Source organism: Nothobranchius furzeri, chromosome 16, assembly GCF_043380555.1.
Source record: "Nothobranchius furzeri strain GRZ-AD chromosome 16, NfurGRZ-RIMD1, whole genome shotgun sequence".
Lineage (NCBI taxonomy): Eukaryota > Metazoa > Chordata > Actinopteri > Cyprinodontiformes > Nothobranchiidae > Nothobranchius > Nothobranchius furzeri.
The window spans coordinates 33,114,069-33,130,114 of NC_091756.1; the positions used below are offsets into that span (position 1 = coordinate 33,114,069).

The 16,046-nt window shown below is 43.3% G+C and overlaps 1 protein-coding gene across 1 annotated transcript; it reads right to left on the minus strand.

The window, feature by feature from the left end:
- Window positions 1–3,474: 3,474 nt before the first annotated feature.
- nog2 (noggin 2) lies at window positions 3,475–5,880 on the minus strand. Its single transcript, XM_015963365.3, has one exon. It carries the CDS (start codon window positions 4,471–4,473, stop codon window positions 3,844–3,846), a length of 630 nt encoding a protein of 209 aa, XP_015818851.1. The 5' UTR covers window positions 4,474–5,880; the 3' UTR covers window positions 3,475–3,843.
- Between the last annotated feature and the right edge of the window lie 10,166 nt (window positions 5,881–16,046).

Sequence of the window (16,046 nt, forward strand, 5' to 3'; positions counted from 1 at the left end):
ACTGGTCAGTCTCCTCAAAGTCTGGATCAAACTCTGTGTTGTTTTCCACTTCCGAGACATCCTCCTCTAGCTCTGGTTCAATTTTAGTACCCTCTAAATGTCCAAAGACCTGGACCAGAACCTCTTCCACTGTTCTGTCATGTGCCCCAGGGCAGCTGTGGCTACACTGTAGCTTATCACCATCAGTGTGTGAATGTGTGTGTGAATGGATGAATGATACACTGTACTGTAAAGCGCTTTGGAATCCTCCGACTCTGAAAAGCGCTGTGCGGGTCATTTATCATTTATTTATCACAACTGCTTGGTCAGTCATCTTCTGCTCAGAGTTAAAGGAGCGCAAACACCTGTCTAGTCTGTGTGATGATGTAATGCATTGTTTCATCAGGAAGTTTGTTTGCGTGGGAGAATCGGTGGTGTGTGTGTGTGTGTGTGGGGGGGGGGGGGGGGCTCCTCTCTGTGCTTAATCTAATACCCTGTCATCATCAATAACCTCACCAGTGCTGACTGTTTGGCTTTTACAACCATGAGGGCTGGCCTTACAGCTACAGACCCTTGTCTCCATCTCTGTCTCTCAAGCTAGAGGTGTGTGTGTGTGTGTGTGTGTGTGTGTGTGTGTGTGTGTGTGTGTGTGTGTGTGTGTGTGTGTGTGTGTGTGTGTGTGCACTTGACTTCTCTCTTCAGCACACATACCCATGTGTTTCTTTATTGTTTACGAGAAGGCCTCTGCAGACCTTTAACCACCATCGCGCTACGCCCCAGTCACTCTCAGTTTGACTCCAATTCCTCATGATAATTGGCAATCATCAGGAGACAGAGGCTGAACATCTTCACCATTAAGCATCTCTCCCCTCCCCCATTCCCCAATCCTAATTGTGTCCAGGCCTCCCTTATTAACCCTCCTCACCAGCAAATATGTGTTTTATCTTTCTCTCACTAGAGGGTGTTGATGCTCCTGAAGCAGTACAACTGTATTTATTACTGCAGGTACATTTACATGCTGATGAAACAGCAGACAGGCTGTTACAGCAACGGATGGAGTAAAGACCCCCAGAGTCTTTGTATTTTTACAGCAGTTGTTTGACCATGATTCTGATGCAAGTTAGATTTTGTTTTTCCTGCTTACCATCACACTTTTGTTTAAAGGTTGACATCAAGGTTGTGAGGACATTTTACAACACATTCATAAGCGTGGATTTGTTTTGGCTGGGAAGTTACTCCCAAGACAAGCATGTTTCCACGGAATGACAAAAAACACGTAATCTACAGCAACATCAGATGCCTTTCTATTTCAAATGTTTGGTTAATTCCGTTATTTTGAATGGCTGGTTGACTTTGTGCAAACACAATGCTCACATTTCTTTTTCTTCTCTTCTCTTTTCTTTCATTTGATTTTAGCAATTTCATTCAAATAATTTATGATGAGGATCAGTAGAATTTGTTCAGAGTTAAAGTTAATACCCTAAATGTGGTGATACCCATGGATTTAACTTTTACAAGGACCCTACCTGGAATCAGCTGGACCACCTGGGGTTCCAGCCGTAAGAAGCCAGGCTGGCTAAAGGTCTGTTTCTGAAAGGAGCGCACCTAACTGGCTGGAGCCAGGGCGGCGTATTGCCTTTCACACGCTTCTAAAATACTCTTCGGGCAGAGCCTGAAAGGGTTACTGTTTCCCAAAGTGCCTCATTCTGCGCAGTCGAGAGGGGGCGGCTGAGTGGCGCCGTCGAGTCAGAGACGCAGTTTCTAAAAACCCCGAGACATCATCAAGAAAGAAGCTGACAGTAAGGAAAGCAGCCAGCCCCCCCGCTGGCATGCTGCCGTGCTTCTCTGCTTACTCCCCCCACCCCCCAGTGGTTGTGTCACAATAATCGGGCGGCAAGTGTCAAATCCAGCTCTGCCCGCAAAACACACAAATCACTGGAAGATGCGCTCACTGGAAACACTTCACACAGCAGCCCAGCTCTCAGACATTCTGTCAGAGCTCTGCTGAAGTCGTTGATTGTGTTTAAGAATAAGATAAACACCATAAAACAGGCCTGTATACAGAAAACGGCTTTGATTGAGCGCGGGACTGCATGTCGCGTAATAGGCCATTTCTGTTTAATATACGCTCAGCTCTCCAATTAATAGTCTGCTAACGCGAAAAGCAGCTGACCATTGTTTTATTGGCTTTGTTATTCTCTTTCTTTCGGTTTTTTTCTTCTCTCCCTTTCTCACGGGCGGTCAGACTCGAAGAGGCGCCGGTCTGCTTCATTCCACCTCTGTACAAATAGCTGAGTGGAACTTGTGTGGAGCTTCCAGACCCCAGACACGTCTCTCCCCTCCTCCTCCTCCTCCTTCTCATTTCATCATCTGACACTGCTTGAAATGTCTGAATCACATTTTACGCACAACACCTCAGATCCACGAACGTGTGTGTAAAGTGTTGGAGCCATGTGCGTGCAGACGAGTGCGTCAAGCGGAGGCGCTTCTGGTGTGTGCGGCGCGTTGCGCACGCAGCAGCGTAGTAAATCAGCTCTTTCTACAAAATCACTGTGACGGTCAGGCGGTTCACACACACACACACACACACACACACACACACACACACACACACACACACACACACACACACACACACACACACACACACACACACACACACAAACACACACACACACAGAGAGAGAGAGAGAGAGAGAGAGAGAGAGAGAGAGAGAGAGAGAGAGAGAGAGAGAGAGAGAGAGAGATGCGGTGAGGTTGAGTACGCTTTCTGTTGACGGTCTGCACGCTGCCTGCTAACCCTAAACTGTGCGTTTCCACATCTTGCAAATCCAAAACAGATCTGTTTCTGGATAAACTGACATTCAACTATTACATAAATGTTCTTGAGCCACCTGAACGAGTCCAACTTCTAAGTAGCTTTTGCAGAATCTTTAAACCAGAACGTTGGAGAGGATTTTTAAACGCACACGCCCCCTTCACTTGGATGCAGACACTGTGAGCAACACTGAAAAGACAGACTTTATTGCTGAAACGTGGGACCGTAGGTATAACATGTACACTGATATGTCTTGCTTTTAAAATTTATTTCTTTATTTTTTTTAATCATTTTTAGAAATATTCAAGTAGACATCTTCCATATTTTCTGGTATATTCTGCTATTTTCCTTCCTTATGCTCTATACTCACAAATCGTTAAAATAATAAATAAAACGTACAGCTTTGTTTATTCCTACAATACTATAATATTCCAAAAAGAAAAAGCTGAGTTTACGCCTATACATACATACATATATATATATATATATATATATATATATATATATATATATATATATATATATATATATATATATATATATATAGCTTTTCTCAACTTCTTTTTTAAGTTTATTACTGAAATTAATATAATACAAAACCTCTAGGCAGCATTGCAGTGACATAACAGACAGCATCAATGGAAAATAGAGAAAAAAGTTCACCTCTTGGAGAAGTGTAGCATATTATGAATTCCATCTTTAATGTCTCATAAAAATAAATTTATATATAAAAGCACTTCCTCATGAAGTACTTCGGTTTCCCAAAAAACAAACAAACAAAAACAAAGAAAACACGCACACACACACACAACTTTTCAGGGCTGAGAATAAAATATGGTCCGAGTCCGTTTAGAAAAAATAGCTGCATTATTTTTCCTTAAATATGTACAAGGTTGGTATTTCACTTTAAATGCTATTTTTAAAAAAATAGATTTGCTATGGTGCCCACCTCTGTAGAGAGTCAACAGTGCAATAGAGACCATGTTTCCAGTCCTCCCTCCTCCTCCTCGTCACCCCCTCACCCCCACTTCCTCCTTTAGGGGGAATCAGCACGAGCACTTGCACTCTGAGATAACTGGGTATTGCACCTGTATCCACGTACAGTATTTCTGTCTTAGAAACCCTTGGCAATACCACCTCAGGAAAATCTTGTTGACTGACTTGACGGGCTTGCAGGACATCCCCTCAGGGAAGGAGCAAGAGCGCTCCGAGAAACAGTTCCCCTCCTTGATGTAACGTGGCCAGAACCTCACGCCCAGATCCTTCCAGGTGTACACCACTGGGCAGTACGTAAAGGTCCACAGCAACTGCAGGAATTTCCTCCGGGCTTTCTTGCCCACTTTGACCCGTTTCCCATAGGGGGTCTCTGTGAGGTCCAGTTTTTTAATCTCGGTAGGCATGGGCCCTGGCTTCCCCAGGGGCTCTGGCGTGGAGATGTTCACCACTGGTAAGCTGATGGACATGAAGTTGGGATCAAAGTTGCTGCCGAGCTTTTTCCTTAGAGTCCTCTCGGCCAAGTCCTGCTCCCGAGGGTCGTACTCCGGGTCGGGGTCCTCCTTCAGGTCAGGGACGGGGAGGTGATCACTAGGCAACGGACGGAGGCGCAGGAAATGCTGGGAGACTCCGAAGTGGACGCAAACCAGCGCGTAAATGAGCAGCGTTTGCGAGAGGCCCATTATTATCCCTCCGGCTTATGCGCAGTTCTGGAGCATAAATCAGTCAGTTCTCAGAGTTAGTGCGCTGCCTGTGAGGCAAGGCTTCATAAAGAGGCGATACTTTTAATAGACCTCTGTTGGGTTTGGAAGGCAGCGTGGGCTGATATGTGCAGCTCTGCTTTGGAGCAGACGCACAGACAACCCCCACGGAAAAGCGCAAAAAATGGGGAAAACTGCAGTCTATTCAGGCGCTCTGCTGCCTCACCCCGCTCCTTGGATTCACTTTGGGTTTCTTTCGGTTGTCATGGTTACCGCGGAGACTCGAAGTGTCTGCACTGGATGACAGCGGCCAAGGCGAGAGCAGCATGGAATGAAGTGTTTTCAGAGGAGACGAAACAATCCAGCGCTCTTCACCAAGTTTTATTTTTCACGCGTCCGGTGCCGGCAGTGACTTTATTTTTACGCACGCGGCTTTCTCTTCACGTCGCCGGACGCAGTCGGCTTTGACAAAGTCCCAGGACGTACAGTCCATGAACCGAGAGAGGACTGTATAGAAATGGCTTCTTGTATTATCCCAGCAGCGTATATGTGCGCTTGGAAACGTCCAGAGATGCGCAAAACCAGCTTATGAAATTGGAGCCATTTATCTTTCCAGAGGAGGATCCAAAACGTGGATCAGTTTTCCTTGAAATGAAAGTCTGAGGTTGTTCCACAGAGATCCTGGCTGAGCATCAGATGAGAGAAATGAGAACGCGTCAGAAAATGCAGCAGCTCCTGTGCGTTTCAAGGCTGCAAAAGACAACAATAGTTCAGATTTCTCCTCAGAAACGCTTCACACCGCGAGGTCGCTGCATGATGACACAGTCCATCACAGTCTGGAAAGTCAGATCCTGGGGGCTCCTGTCCGCTCCTCTGCCTTCTACTGAGTCGCTCCCACTGCAGGAGTCTGAGAGACTTGGCGCTGGAGCATTTCTTTGCTTAGGCACACTGTGTGTGTGAGTGTGTGTCTGCAGCGAGAGGAGCGCAGTCCCAAGTTAAATATCCCCCCTCCGACTGCACCAAGTGTCAGAGGGGCCTGCCCACCCGAGCCACTTTCTCTATGATTGACAGCCACGGGGTCCCCCCTTCCCTCTCCTCTCCTCCCCGCCCCTCCCCTCCTCATCCCCTCACAACGTGGAAAATATCAGCCACAATGACGGATCAACTGGGTCCTAAAGCACCGGTTCAGCCTATCCCAAGACATGCACTAGAATAAATCAGATGACCTTATAAAGACCACCGAACTTCTGTTTCTATTTCATCATCACAGCTGTGACGCACCAACAGGTTGGTTGCGCGCTCGCGCGAAGGAGTTTCCTTGGCTTGAACTTTCTCATGAAGTTGATGGGAATCGTTTGAGTTGCTGGTTTGCGTAAAGAGGGCATCACATTCCACCTTTGTTCGTCGGGATTTGGGTCCACACAGGAACTGGCCCGTTGAACCCAGAGGTCACAAAACAGGCACGTAATTAAGGGCTATAAATGGCCTCGGAGAGCTGAGCGGCACCTTTCACACACTGAGCAGCAGCGGCAGGTCACGCTGAACTCTTAAATGCCCATCAGCCAATATAAATATTCTGATCTGTTCGGTTTATTATTGCTGCAGTCAAACCATTTAATCAGCTTTAGTGGCCCAGTTTAAAATAAACGTGTTTTGTTTTAATTTAGGGAAAACATAAAATAATCTGAGCAACCACACTGAGTTTCTGTAAGACCCAACATACCTTTTGGAGTAAATAATCTGTTTTTATAATGAAAAGGACCCTCAAACGGGAAATCACCACATTTAGAAGTGTTTACCTTCTGGATTCTTGGCTCCTGCATTATTAATCTTGCATTATGGGCAGGCTGTCATTGTGCTTTCCTTTTGTGGTGATCACTAGAGGGCGTTGATCCAGCATGGTATGGACTCTCTCCTGTCTGGTTCACTTGTTTGAATGCATGGAGAAAGAATGCTCACTCCCGTTTGCAATCTGTTCACCAACTCTGGAGCAAAACTTCTCACAAATATATTTTCAGACAATGAAGCTAAAGTATTTTAATCACTTTGAAAGAGACATGGAGTTAATCCCAATAAGGGATAATATTAAATAAAACTTAGGACACTTTGTTGTCTGGGCACCCTGGTGACATGCTCAGTGATAAAGGGGCTAATAATTAGGGCTCTGATGTAGACAGAACCCAGTGGGCAGTGGGGACAGTAAGGATGAACCACCCACTGTAGAAATGGCTCGTCCCATTGTCTTCCTCCAAAGGTCTTTGGGTGTTATGCTGGAAAAAGAAACCCCATGCAGGGAGAAGCTCTTCCCCTCCTCCTCATCTCAAGCACTAATAAGCAGCCCAGCAATAAGTTGACCCCCATTCCCTGGCTAATTACTGGGGAAAAAGACAAGGAGAGGAGGGAGACCGGAACAAGTGGTGATGGTGTCAGGGAAGAGTTGATGATGAGGATGGTGGCTTAGGCAAGGAGGGGAGGAAGACAGTGGCAGTGCCGGTTGGTGGGCTTCTGAGGAAGGGCTAATTAAATAAGGACTTAAAAGGCTCGTTTTAACGAAGCTCATCAGCGTCTGGTGACTGGGATGCTGGGCTGGGGGTGGGCAACACGATTGAGGTGAGAGGTGGGACCGGTGCTGAAAATTGGGCTTGTATAATAAGGGGACTTAGCTCTTTGGTTTTGCAGTGATTGTTCACGCTCCCTTAGGCCTCAATAGGGTACATGTGAGGGTGTGTGTGTGTGTGTGTGTGTGGGGGGGGGGGGGGGGCTTCCCTTAGGCACTGATTGGACCCACTTCTCCTCATTTACACACACATTTACACCAACACGGAGGACAGTCACAAGCACATGCTCACTAACAGCTCCATACAAAGGCCTCTGTCCAAGGTCCACACAGGAGCTTATCCTGCACAGGGGCACAGCAAGGGGCAGGCCTGGCCAGACTGGCTGACTGTGCCCACTGGGGACTGGTGGAATGGCACAGAGAGGTGGATGGAGCCCAACGATTTGGCAACGTAGGAGGAAACTAAACACCAGAGTGTTTCAAAAGAAAGGAGAAATCCCAGAGAGAAGCAAAAAAACAAAAAAAAAAAAAAAACAAAGATGTACAATCAGCTTTTTATTTCTTTTTACATGTTTAAAACTGTATTGAGGTGGTCGGGGAGCTCCGAGGGTGAATGAAATCCGCCGTGCAGTATCGCTTGGACATCAGGGGCAGTTCAGCTGGATTGGCAGACTGGGTTGGTGGTTTCCCTATTTAAAAGGGGGACGACATGCGTTCCAACTACAGGGGTATCACACTCCTGAACCTCCCGGGCAGGGGTGGACTGGGCCAAAAATGGGCATTTTTATGAACCGTTAGCCCTCAGAGCGGGGGTGGCGTTCTGGTTGCGCTGCTCATGGACTCTGTCTATGCCGTCGAATATGAGAGCGGGGGGATGTGCTGTTTGCAGACTCGTCTCCATGCCGCCAAATGTGTAGGGGGGTGCTGCTCGTCGTTGTGTCAGCCAAAGCTGGGCAAGCGGCCCACTGGGAGTCCACCCCTGCTCCCAGGTAAGGTCTATTCAGGGTTTCTGAAGAGGAGGGTCCGGCGGGTTGTCGATCCTCAGAGTCAGGAGGAGCAATGTGGTTTTTGTCCTGGCCGTGGACCACTGGACCAGCTCTATACCCTTAGGGGGATCCTGAAGCGTGCGTGAGAGTTTGACCAACCAATCTACATGTGTTTTGTGGATTTGGAGAAGGCGTTCGACCACATTGGAGGGTCCATGTGGGGGTACCAGGCCCTCTGATGAGGGCTGTTAGGTCCTTGTATGACTGGTGTCAGAGCTTGGTCCGCATTGCAGTGAGAGTTGGACTCCGCCAAGGCTGCCCTTTGTCACCGATTCTGTTCATAACTTTTATGGACAGGATTTCTGGGCGCAGCCAAGGTTTTGAGGGCATTCGTTTTGGTAGCCTAAGAATTGAGACTCTGCTCTTTGCTTTTGATGTGGTCCTGTTGGCTTCATCAGAACATGATCCCCGACTCTCACTGGAGCGGTTCAATGCCATATGTGAAGTGGCTGGGATGAGAATCAGCTCCTCTAAATCCGAGACCATGGTCTTGAGTCGGATACGGGTAGAATGCCTTCTCCGGGTCAGGGACAAGGACCTGCTGCACCCAAGTGGAGGAGTTTAAGTATCTTGGGGTCTTGTTCACAAATGAGGAAAAGATCGATAGGTGGATTGGTGCTGCGTCAGCAGTGATGCAGGCGTTGTATTGGTCTGCCATGGTGAAGAAAGAGCTGAGCTGGGAGGCAAAGCTCTCAATTTACCGGTCTATCTACGTTCCTACCCTAACCTACGGTCACAAGATTTGGGTAGTGACCAAAAGAAAGAGATCTTGGATACAAGCGGCCGAAATGAGTTTTTTTTCGCAGGGTGGCTGAGCTCTTCCTTAGAGATAGGGTGAGAAGCTTGGCCAAGTGTGGACAGAGCAGCCACTACTCTGAAGTTGCAAGTTGAATATTCGGACACGGGGCGATAGGGGCAGGGTGGCCATACAATAACACTGTAAAGAGTCATTTTACCGGCACAAGGAAATAATTTAACCCTCTGCTGTCAATCCACATGCCAGCACGTGATGGCGCGCTGGTTGCATTACTCACATTAGTATGCAACCAGGAAGCCACATAGCATCATGGTTACAGCTTGTTTTGACAAAGGGGGCCTAAAACTAAATAAAAGTCGTGATTTAACGTGTTTATCCAAGTCAAAGTAAGACATTTAGGGTATATAATTCATGCTAAGATAAAGGTGCTTTTGCGCATTCGATCTGTGGCAGATGCAGAGCAAAATCCTACCAACGGAGCTCTCACTGCTTTTCGCTAGGACTCGGGAGTCAGGAAGAAACACAAGACTGAACTCATCCTACAGGCTGAGATGTGAACCAGACCACCCAATCACAAAATCACTCCTAATTTGTTCACCCAATCACAAAATAATGTGTAAATTGTTGCTAGGGGCAGGCAGGGAAAACCTTCTACTTCAGGGAGCGTTTCCAGGTGGACAAAGTCAGAAAGGACACCCACTGGATTTGAAAACACTCTGATGTTCCCTGTGTGTTACCTTGAGGCTTGGCACACATAAACGATGGCTTTTGGTCATGTCACCTTCTTTGTATATATATATATATATATATATATATATATATATATATATATATATATATATATATATATATATATATATATATATATATATATATATATATATGTGTGTGTGTGTGTGTATGTGTGTGTGTGTGTTTGGACAAACAGTTCTTTGTATTGTACTTTTACCTGTAAAGTCACTAAATCAGAAAAAGTTTTTATCCAGATGTCCACTGGAGAAAAGTCTTAAGAGGTTTTTGGAAGACTTGCTACTGTTCACCCATTAGTCTTCTGTGTGTGTGTGTGTGTGTGTGTGTGTATATATATATATACATACATATATATAATGTAAATATAAATATATGGATGTAATTTAGTGTAATTTAGTGGCTTGCTAAATTTGACCCTGTCTTCTGCTGGACATTTTTGGAAGTGGCAGAGGTTGACAGCAGAAAGTGTGGAACTCCATTTTCAGCATAACAGCAATTTTACATGAAAAACAACTGAGATATGCCTTGCATTTTTATGAAAAATATTTACATTTAACAGATGTTTGATACATTTGACCTTTTTGTGTTTTACTCACACCCTATAGTTTTATTCTAAGAGCTGAAAAATTTGTTACAAATGTTTGTGCTTTTCTTGTAATAAATATGTCATTTTTCTACCGTACTCGGATTTTGACTTTTTGTTTACTTTCAGGTTAAGTGTGCTAATACAGTATGGCAAAATGACGAAATGACTAAATTCACATAGGTGAGATTGTGCTGAAAAGAATGATTCCAAACAAAGCATAAACATTGAAATATTGAGTTTAATATAATATAATATAATATAATATAATTAATATAATATAATATAATATAATATAATATAATATAATATAATATAATATAATATAATATAATATAAAACTTGTCAAAACAGCTGTTTATACCACTGACTCGAGAGTTATAAATATGAAAATGTTTCAAAGCATCACTTTAAAAACATATTTAGTCAAATTAAATCCCATTGAGACATAATTTTAAAAGGCAAGTTGGTCAAGTCACATAAAAATTACAAATATAAACATAACTGAGAAAATACAAGCAAAAGCAAATTGAAAAATAGAAATGGTGCATGGAATGTTAAGGATGGTCTCACCAATTTGCAACATAGGCAATTTGCTTTGAGATAGAGTCTGTCATGTTCTGTGTCCCTTTGTTCCCCAGCCCCTCCAGTTCCCTCTCTAGATTCCCTTTGTGTGTTCTCTTAGCGCCCTCATATGTCCTTTGTCTGCATCTCTGTTGTGTGTCTTATGTTGTAGCCCTTTAATATCATTCCTCCCAGGTCCTGTGTCATCCAGTCATCCTCAGCCCCTCTAGTTGTAGCTCCAGCCTCTTGTTCCCCAGCTCAGTATATGTGTGTGTGAGTTTGTGTGTGCCAGTATGTGTATGTGTATGTATGTGTGTGTGTGTGTGTGTGTGTGTGTGTGTGTGTGTGTGTGTGTGTGTGTGTGTGTGTGTGTGTGTGTGTGTGTGTGTGTGTGTGTATTTATTTGTCCTTCCCTGTCAGGTCTGGTGTCCTGCTCTGCTCCTCTCCTCATTAGTGATTTCACCTGTGCCAGTTCTCCACAGACCTTCTCCTCGTCTCCTATGCATCCAGCCCCAGTGTATAAAGCCTCTCCTTGTCTCATTGTTCTTGTCGGTCCATTGTTGTTGTGGCAATTCTGTCTGCTCGTGTTGTCGCTACTGTTTTGATCTCCTGCTCAGCCCTTTGGCTTTATTGGTTTTTTGGCTCCAGCCCTTCTGGATACATTTTTGTTTCACTCATCCTAATAAAAGGATTTTACTTTACATCATCTCCTGCCTCGTGTCATCTTGGGTTCCTGCATTTTGGGTCCTACCAACACCGAATCGTGACAGAGTCAAGTGGCACTCTTAGAAAAACATTTGGGAAAAGGGCAGCTGGCTTCAGCTGTTTGGACAAACAGTTCTTTGTATTGTACTTTTACCTGTAAAGTCACAAAATCAGAAAAAGTTTTTATCCAGATGTCCACTGGAGAAGTCTTAAGAGGTTTTTGTAAGACTTGCTACTGTTCATTAGTCTTCTGGTATTGTCACCATTTTCACCTCAAATAACTTCCTGCAGCTTAAATATCACCCAAAAAGTAAAACTTTGTGACAAATATGAACTTTGATAGAAGTACTAATGAGATCCTGGGTGTCACTGGAGCACAGACATTGGTACCTTCTACAGTCCAAGCGTTTGCTTTTACACCTCTTAAGGTTTTTCACACAATTTAATTATAATCCTCCAAAGTATTCACAAACTCTAATATGCTCCCGCAATATTTCATTTCTGCAAGTGAAGGGTCTTTTTAACATGATATACTGTATTTCCAACATTAAACACAGGAGAGACATACAAATTGACATTTGTGGTTCAAGGTTCTTTATTTGCCATTTTTGCAAGAAAATGTCAAATTTCCAGGCAATTAGGCACTTGTTTTGCAGAAGGTCTCCAGGTCACCAAGAAAACCTTAATAACAGATGACCAGAATAGCCTAAAAAGAGGATAAGGAAACATAAAGGTCTATGTGGAGAAGAGTTTGAAGAATTAGCAGCATTTTGGTAAATGACCATCCAACAAGCCCAATTCCATCAATGCAGCATATATGAAATCTAGAGCAAGTGCTATGGGTTGCAATGCAGATGCTTCTAAAACTGTTCTACCCAGCAACACTGGTGTGGCAAACCAACATATCTGATGTTTACTTTTCAGGAATACATCATTTTTGCACAGTACCTGTCACATGACAGGATTTAAAAATGACTAATGACTTTGAAAACGTGAGAGACTACTCACGTGGCAATGATTAAAACAGTTTTGGTCCTACAGTGTGAGGTGGCCGGTCACACACCACACACAAACCATATTCTCTCAAGAACATTCCCTGGTCAGACAGGAAATCTCAAAATCTGCTCCAGATCAAAGAGGATTTTGGAATGAACAAAAATGGCAGATGAGGCGGAGAACTTGGATTTCCCTCGCTCTATGCAGCGCTCTTCCATCACCTGGCTTTCTGATTGGCTACACATCACATTCACCAGGCCACACTCTTGTTTGTTTTTGGTACACACCACACAGGCTGTGATATCTGTTGAATTTCTTTGATTTTAGATCGGAACTGGGCCAAAATGTTTCCTAGCTGATCAGAGCACTTTTAACACATCACACACGTCAGGAATGTCTGATAAGATTATCTCTAAATAAACTTGCATTCCTGTTCGGCTCATTAATTTTGCTGTCATGAAAGGATAGAAACAGGTGTGTGGTTACTATGGTAACCTCAACTTAATCCCGCTGCCAGCAGCTTTAACATTTCTAAATATATCAAAATGCAGTCATTTTCTCATAGCTAAGAGTAACGCAAAACTATTTTTCCCATCAGTAGTTGCATTAAAACACACGTTTGGAGCCGTCATAAGTAAAAGCAGGCCATTTGACAACAATCAGCTAATTTCAGCAACTTGTCCAAACAGCAAAAACTAAAATTTCCAAAAACCCTGAGAAAAAACATTGTATCTGTCTGTTTTGTCAATTCCAACATGAAAGCCAGTTTCAATGTTTTTATTGAAAAAGCTGACAAAATAAACTGACTTATTGGCAAGAGGGATATCACTCGCCCTGCGTGAGATGCCGTAATGATTCAAAATAGAAGCTCTCACAATTAAAATAAATAGTTTTCATAAATTTTGTATTTGCGTTTTCCTCCTTGCTGCTTTGCCATTGTCTCCAGTTCTGTTCTCTCTCCTTCATTCTCCACTCTGTCTCTGACTTAACCCAAAGCAGATGGTTCGGGAAGCATGTCAAAAATCTGTCTCCCGTTAGCACTATTTTTGAAGCCCCCTCCTCTCTTCATTTTTTCCTCTCCTCTGAAATTCATCATAAAGTTATTTTTGCATACACCCTGTAAACAGCATCAAAGTTATATATTTTTTTCCTTTCCTCTAATAGAAAAAAGAAAAGAAAAACGGCACTAAGTGAATAGCTTGTTCTTTTTATTAGAAGACCGCAGTGCCATGCTGTTGCTCAATCTAATGTCAATCCAAGCGGAGCCCTACATCCTCTGTTTCTTTTACAACATTCCAACTGTGATGGAGAAAATGCTGCATGATACATGATCAAAAGCTGTGATTAATGGTGATAATATCGTAGACAGCATATTGGATTTGCAATGTGAGAGCGGCACTTTCTTTGAACTGCGAGAGTGAAGAACTCATGCAAAGCAAAGACTGGTTCCACAAACAGCCTGTAAATATAGAGATTTTGCTCTGGATTTGGAGAGTGTTCAGCCTCTGTTTGCTGAAGCACCTGAGAATCTGAGTTGGCTTTCAAAAACATTTTCCTTTAGTAGGTAGAAATGTATTCAAACTCTGACAATATGGTTGTTATTTTCGTTTTGAACAAGATTTTTGATTCTTTGATATTTAAACCTTCCTAACAAAATAAATTTCCCAGTTGCCCATCTTCATCTTAACTACATTTTACAGAAAATATGACTTACTTACTTTTACATATTGTAAGAAGTTTACAAACGAGAAATATTCCAGATAACAAAAGGATTTTAAAGATCCCGGACAAGCCCCCAATATGTTCCATCCCTCACCAGGAGGGGCTGTTTAATAGAAAAATAATGGACAAGGCTTTTTTCAACATTTTACATTGTAAATGGCTGTTATTAGTATATCATCTTCTAGGGTTCCACACCCTCAAGGCACTTTGCAACAAAATCCACCCATTCGCACGCTGGTGATGATGAGCTACAACATAGTCCCAACTACCCTGGGCTGCACTCACAGAAGCAAGTATACAAAACACTGGCCCCACCAGCCCCTTCAACCACCACCAGGAGGGAAAGGAGCAAGTTTTAAAAGGTTCAAATTATCAGATTTATTCCAGAACAAAATAAAATAAAATGAACAGCTTTCTCTCGAAAAGCCCAGACCTCCTGATATAAAGTTTGAACACAATCTTGAAAGTACAAACAACCATAAATATCAAGGATCCACAGTGGGAGAAATAACCTAAAAGTTCACACGCAAAATGACAACCAAAATTTCCCCACTGAATTTAACAGAACAAATCAATTAAGGCAAGTTCAATAACTGAAGAAGTACCTCTAAAACTGGGGTAAAAAGAAAAAAGATGCTTGATCAAATAAAATGGTCTCAGAACTGATAAATTAAAAACAGCTGCATAATACATCACTAAATGTCTCTAAACTGAAAGACCTACCAAATTCTAAATATATCAAAAGCCCTTTACACTAGACACACTGTGCTGGCAAATCAGCGTAATATAACCGCAATGGTGTGTTTTTTAACACGCCATGCCAGCATGGTGATGCAGTATTCGTTCCACCTTGCTTGGTAGTAATATTGTGGTAATTGTCTGTCTGACCACTTATAAATAACCTAAGAATCCATGATGCCACTTCAGCGTTGTGGCAAATTGATGGTATTGTTTGTAAAAACGGCTAAGAGGAGATCTTCTCTACACTAAAATGCACAAAATAAAATTTCACTCAAAAGCTACAAACACTATTAGTCAGATTCTCAAACAAACTAACGTTCAATGTGTGTGGAATAATCACAAGTAAGAGCTAAGGTGGGACTGCTACTGGCTCGAGCTGCTTCCCTCGGAGCAAGTGACAGACGTGTTTTTAAAGTCTTTCTGCTGAAGATGCCCATCAGACTGATCAACTGGTCGGGAGTCGGAAAAAACGGACCATCTCTGTCACCAGCCTAAAGCATCGTTGTGTTGCAGTGGCGATGGAGCTGGGCCAAACGGGAGCATTGAGGTCCTTCCTTCTTCGTTCTTTCTCCGTGGTCTTCATTTGTTTTGCAGAAGAAGGAAAAAAAACAGGAAGAAAGCAAGCAGGGAGGTCGTAGAATACAAACAAAACACAGCCTCAAGGAAAGCAACAACAACTAATTAAGCTTTTGGAGATAATTAAAGGGCCACTAGATAGTGTAGCTTGCTTTAACACCCCCTAATGTCTGTTTTGAATCACTGCCTTTAAAAAAAAACGTTACCCCCCTCGCTGTGCACCTGTGTTCTCAAACCAACTGACCTCTAGTTAGAGTTTTACTTACGGGAGCAGTAGCATCATCATGGGATCTGCATCCTATTCAACTTCTTTTTCATCTCAGAGGTCTCGCGATTCAGAAAACATTTTGCTGATATTGACTCTTGTTTGTCCCCTATTTTGGAAATGCTCTCCATCTTGTTGTTAAGTAAGACAAAAGGTTTTCTTTGTTTCTTCTCCGCCAACCATCTCTAGCTCCTCTGTTTTGAGGTGTAAACATGAATTGCTGTAAAAATCGTCACTGCTTCTTGTGAGATACGTGACTTTGCGAGACTTTAGGTCACCGGTTCAAGGAGGCT

Excerpts from the sequence above, each read along its gene's own strand:
- nog2 (XM_015963365.3), bottom strand. The coding sequence starts at position 4,473 with ATGGGCCTCTCGCAAACGCTGCTCATTTACGCGCTGGTTTGCGTCCAC.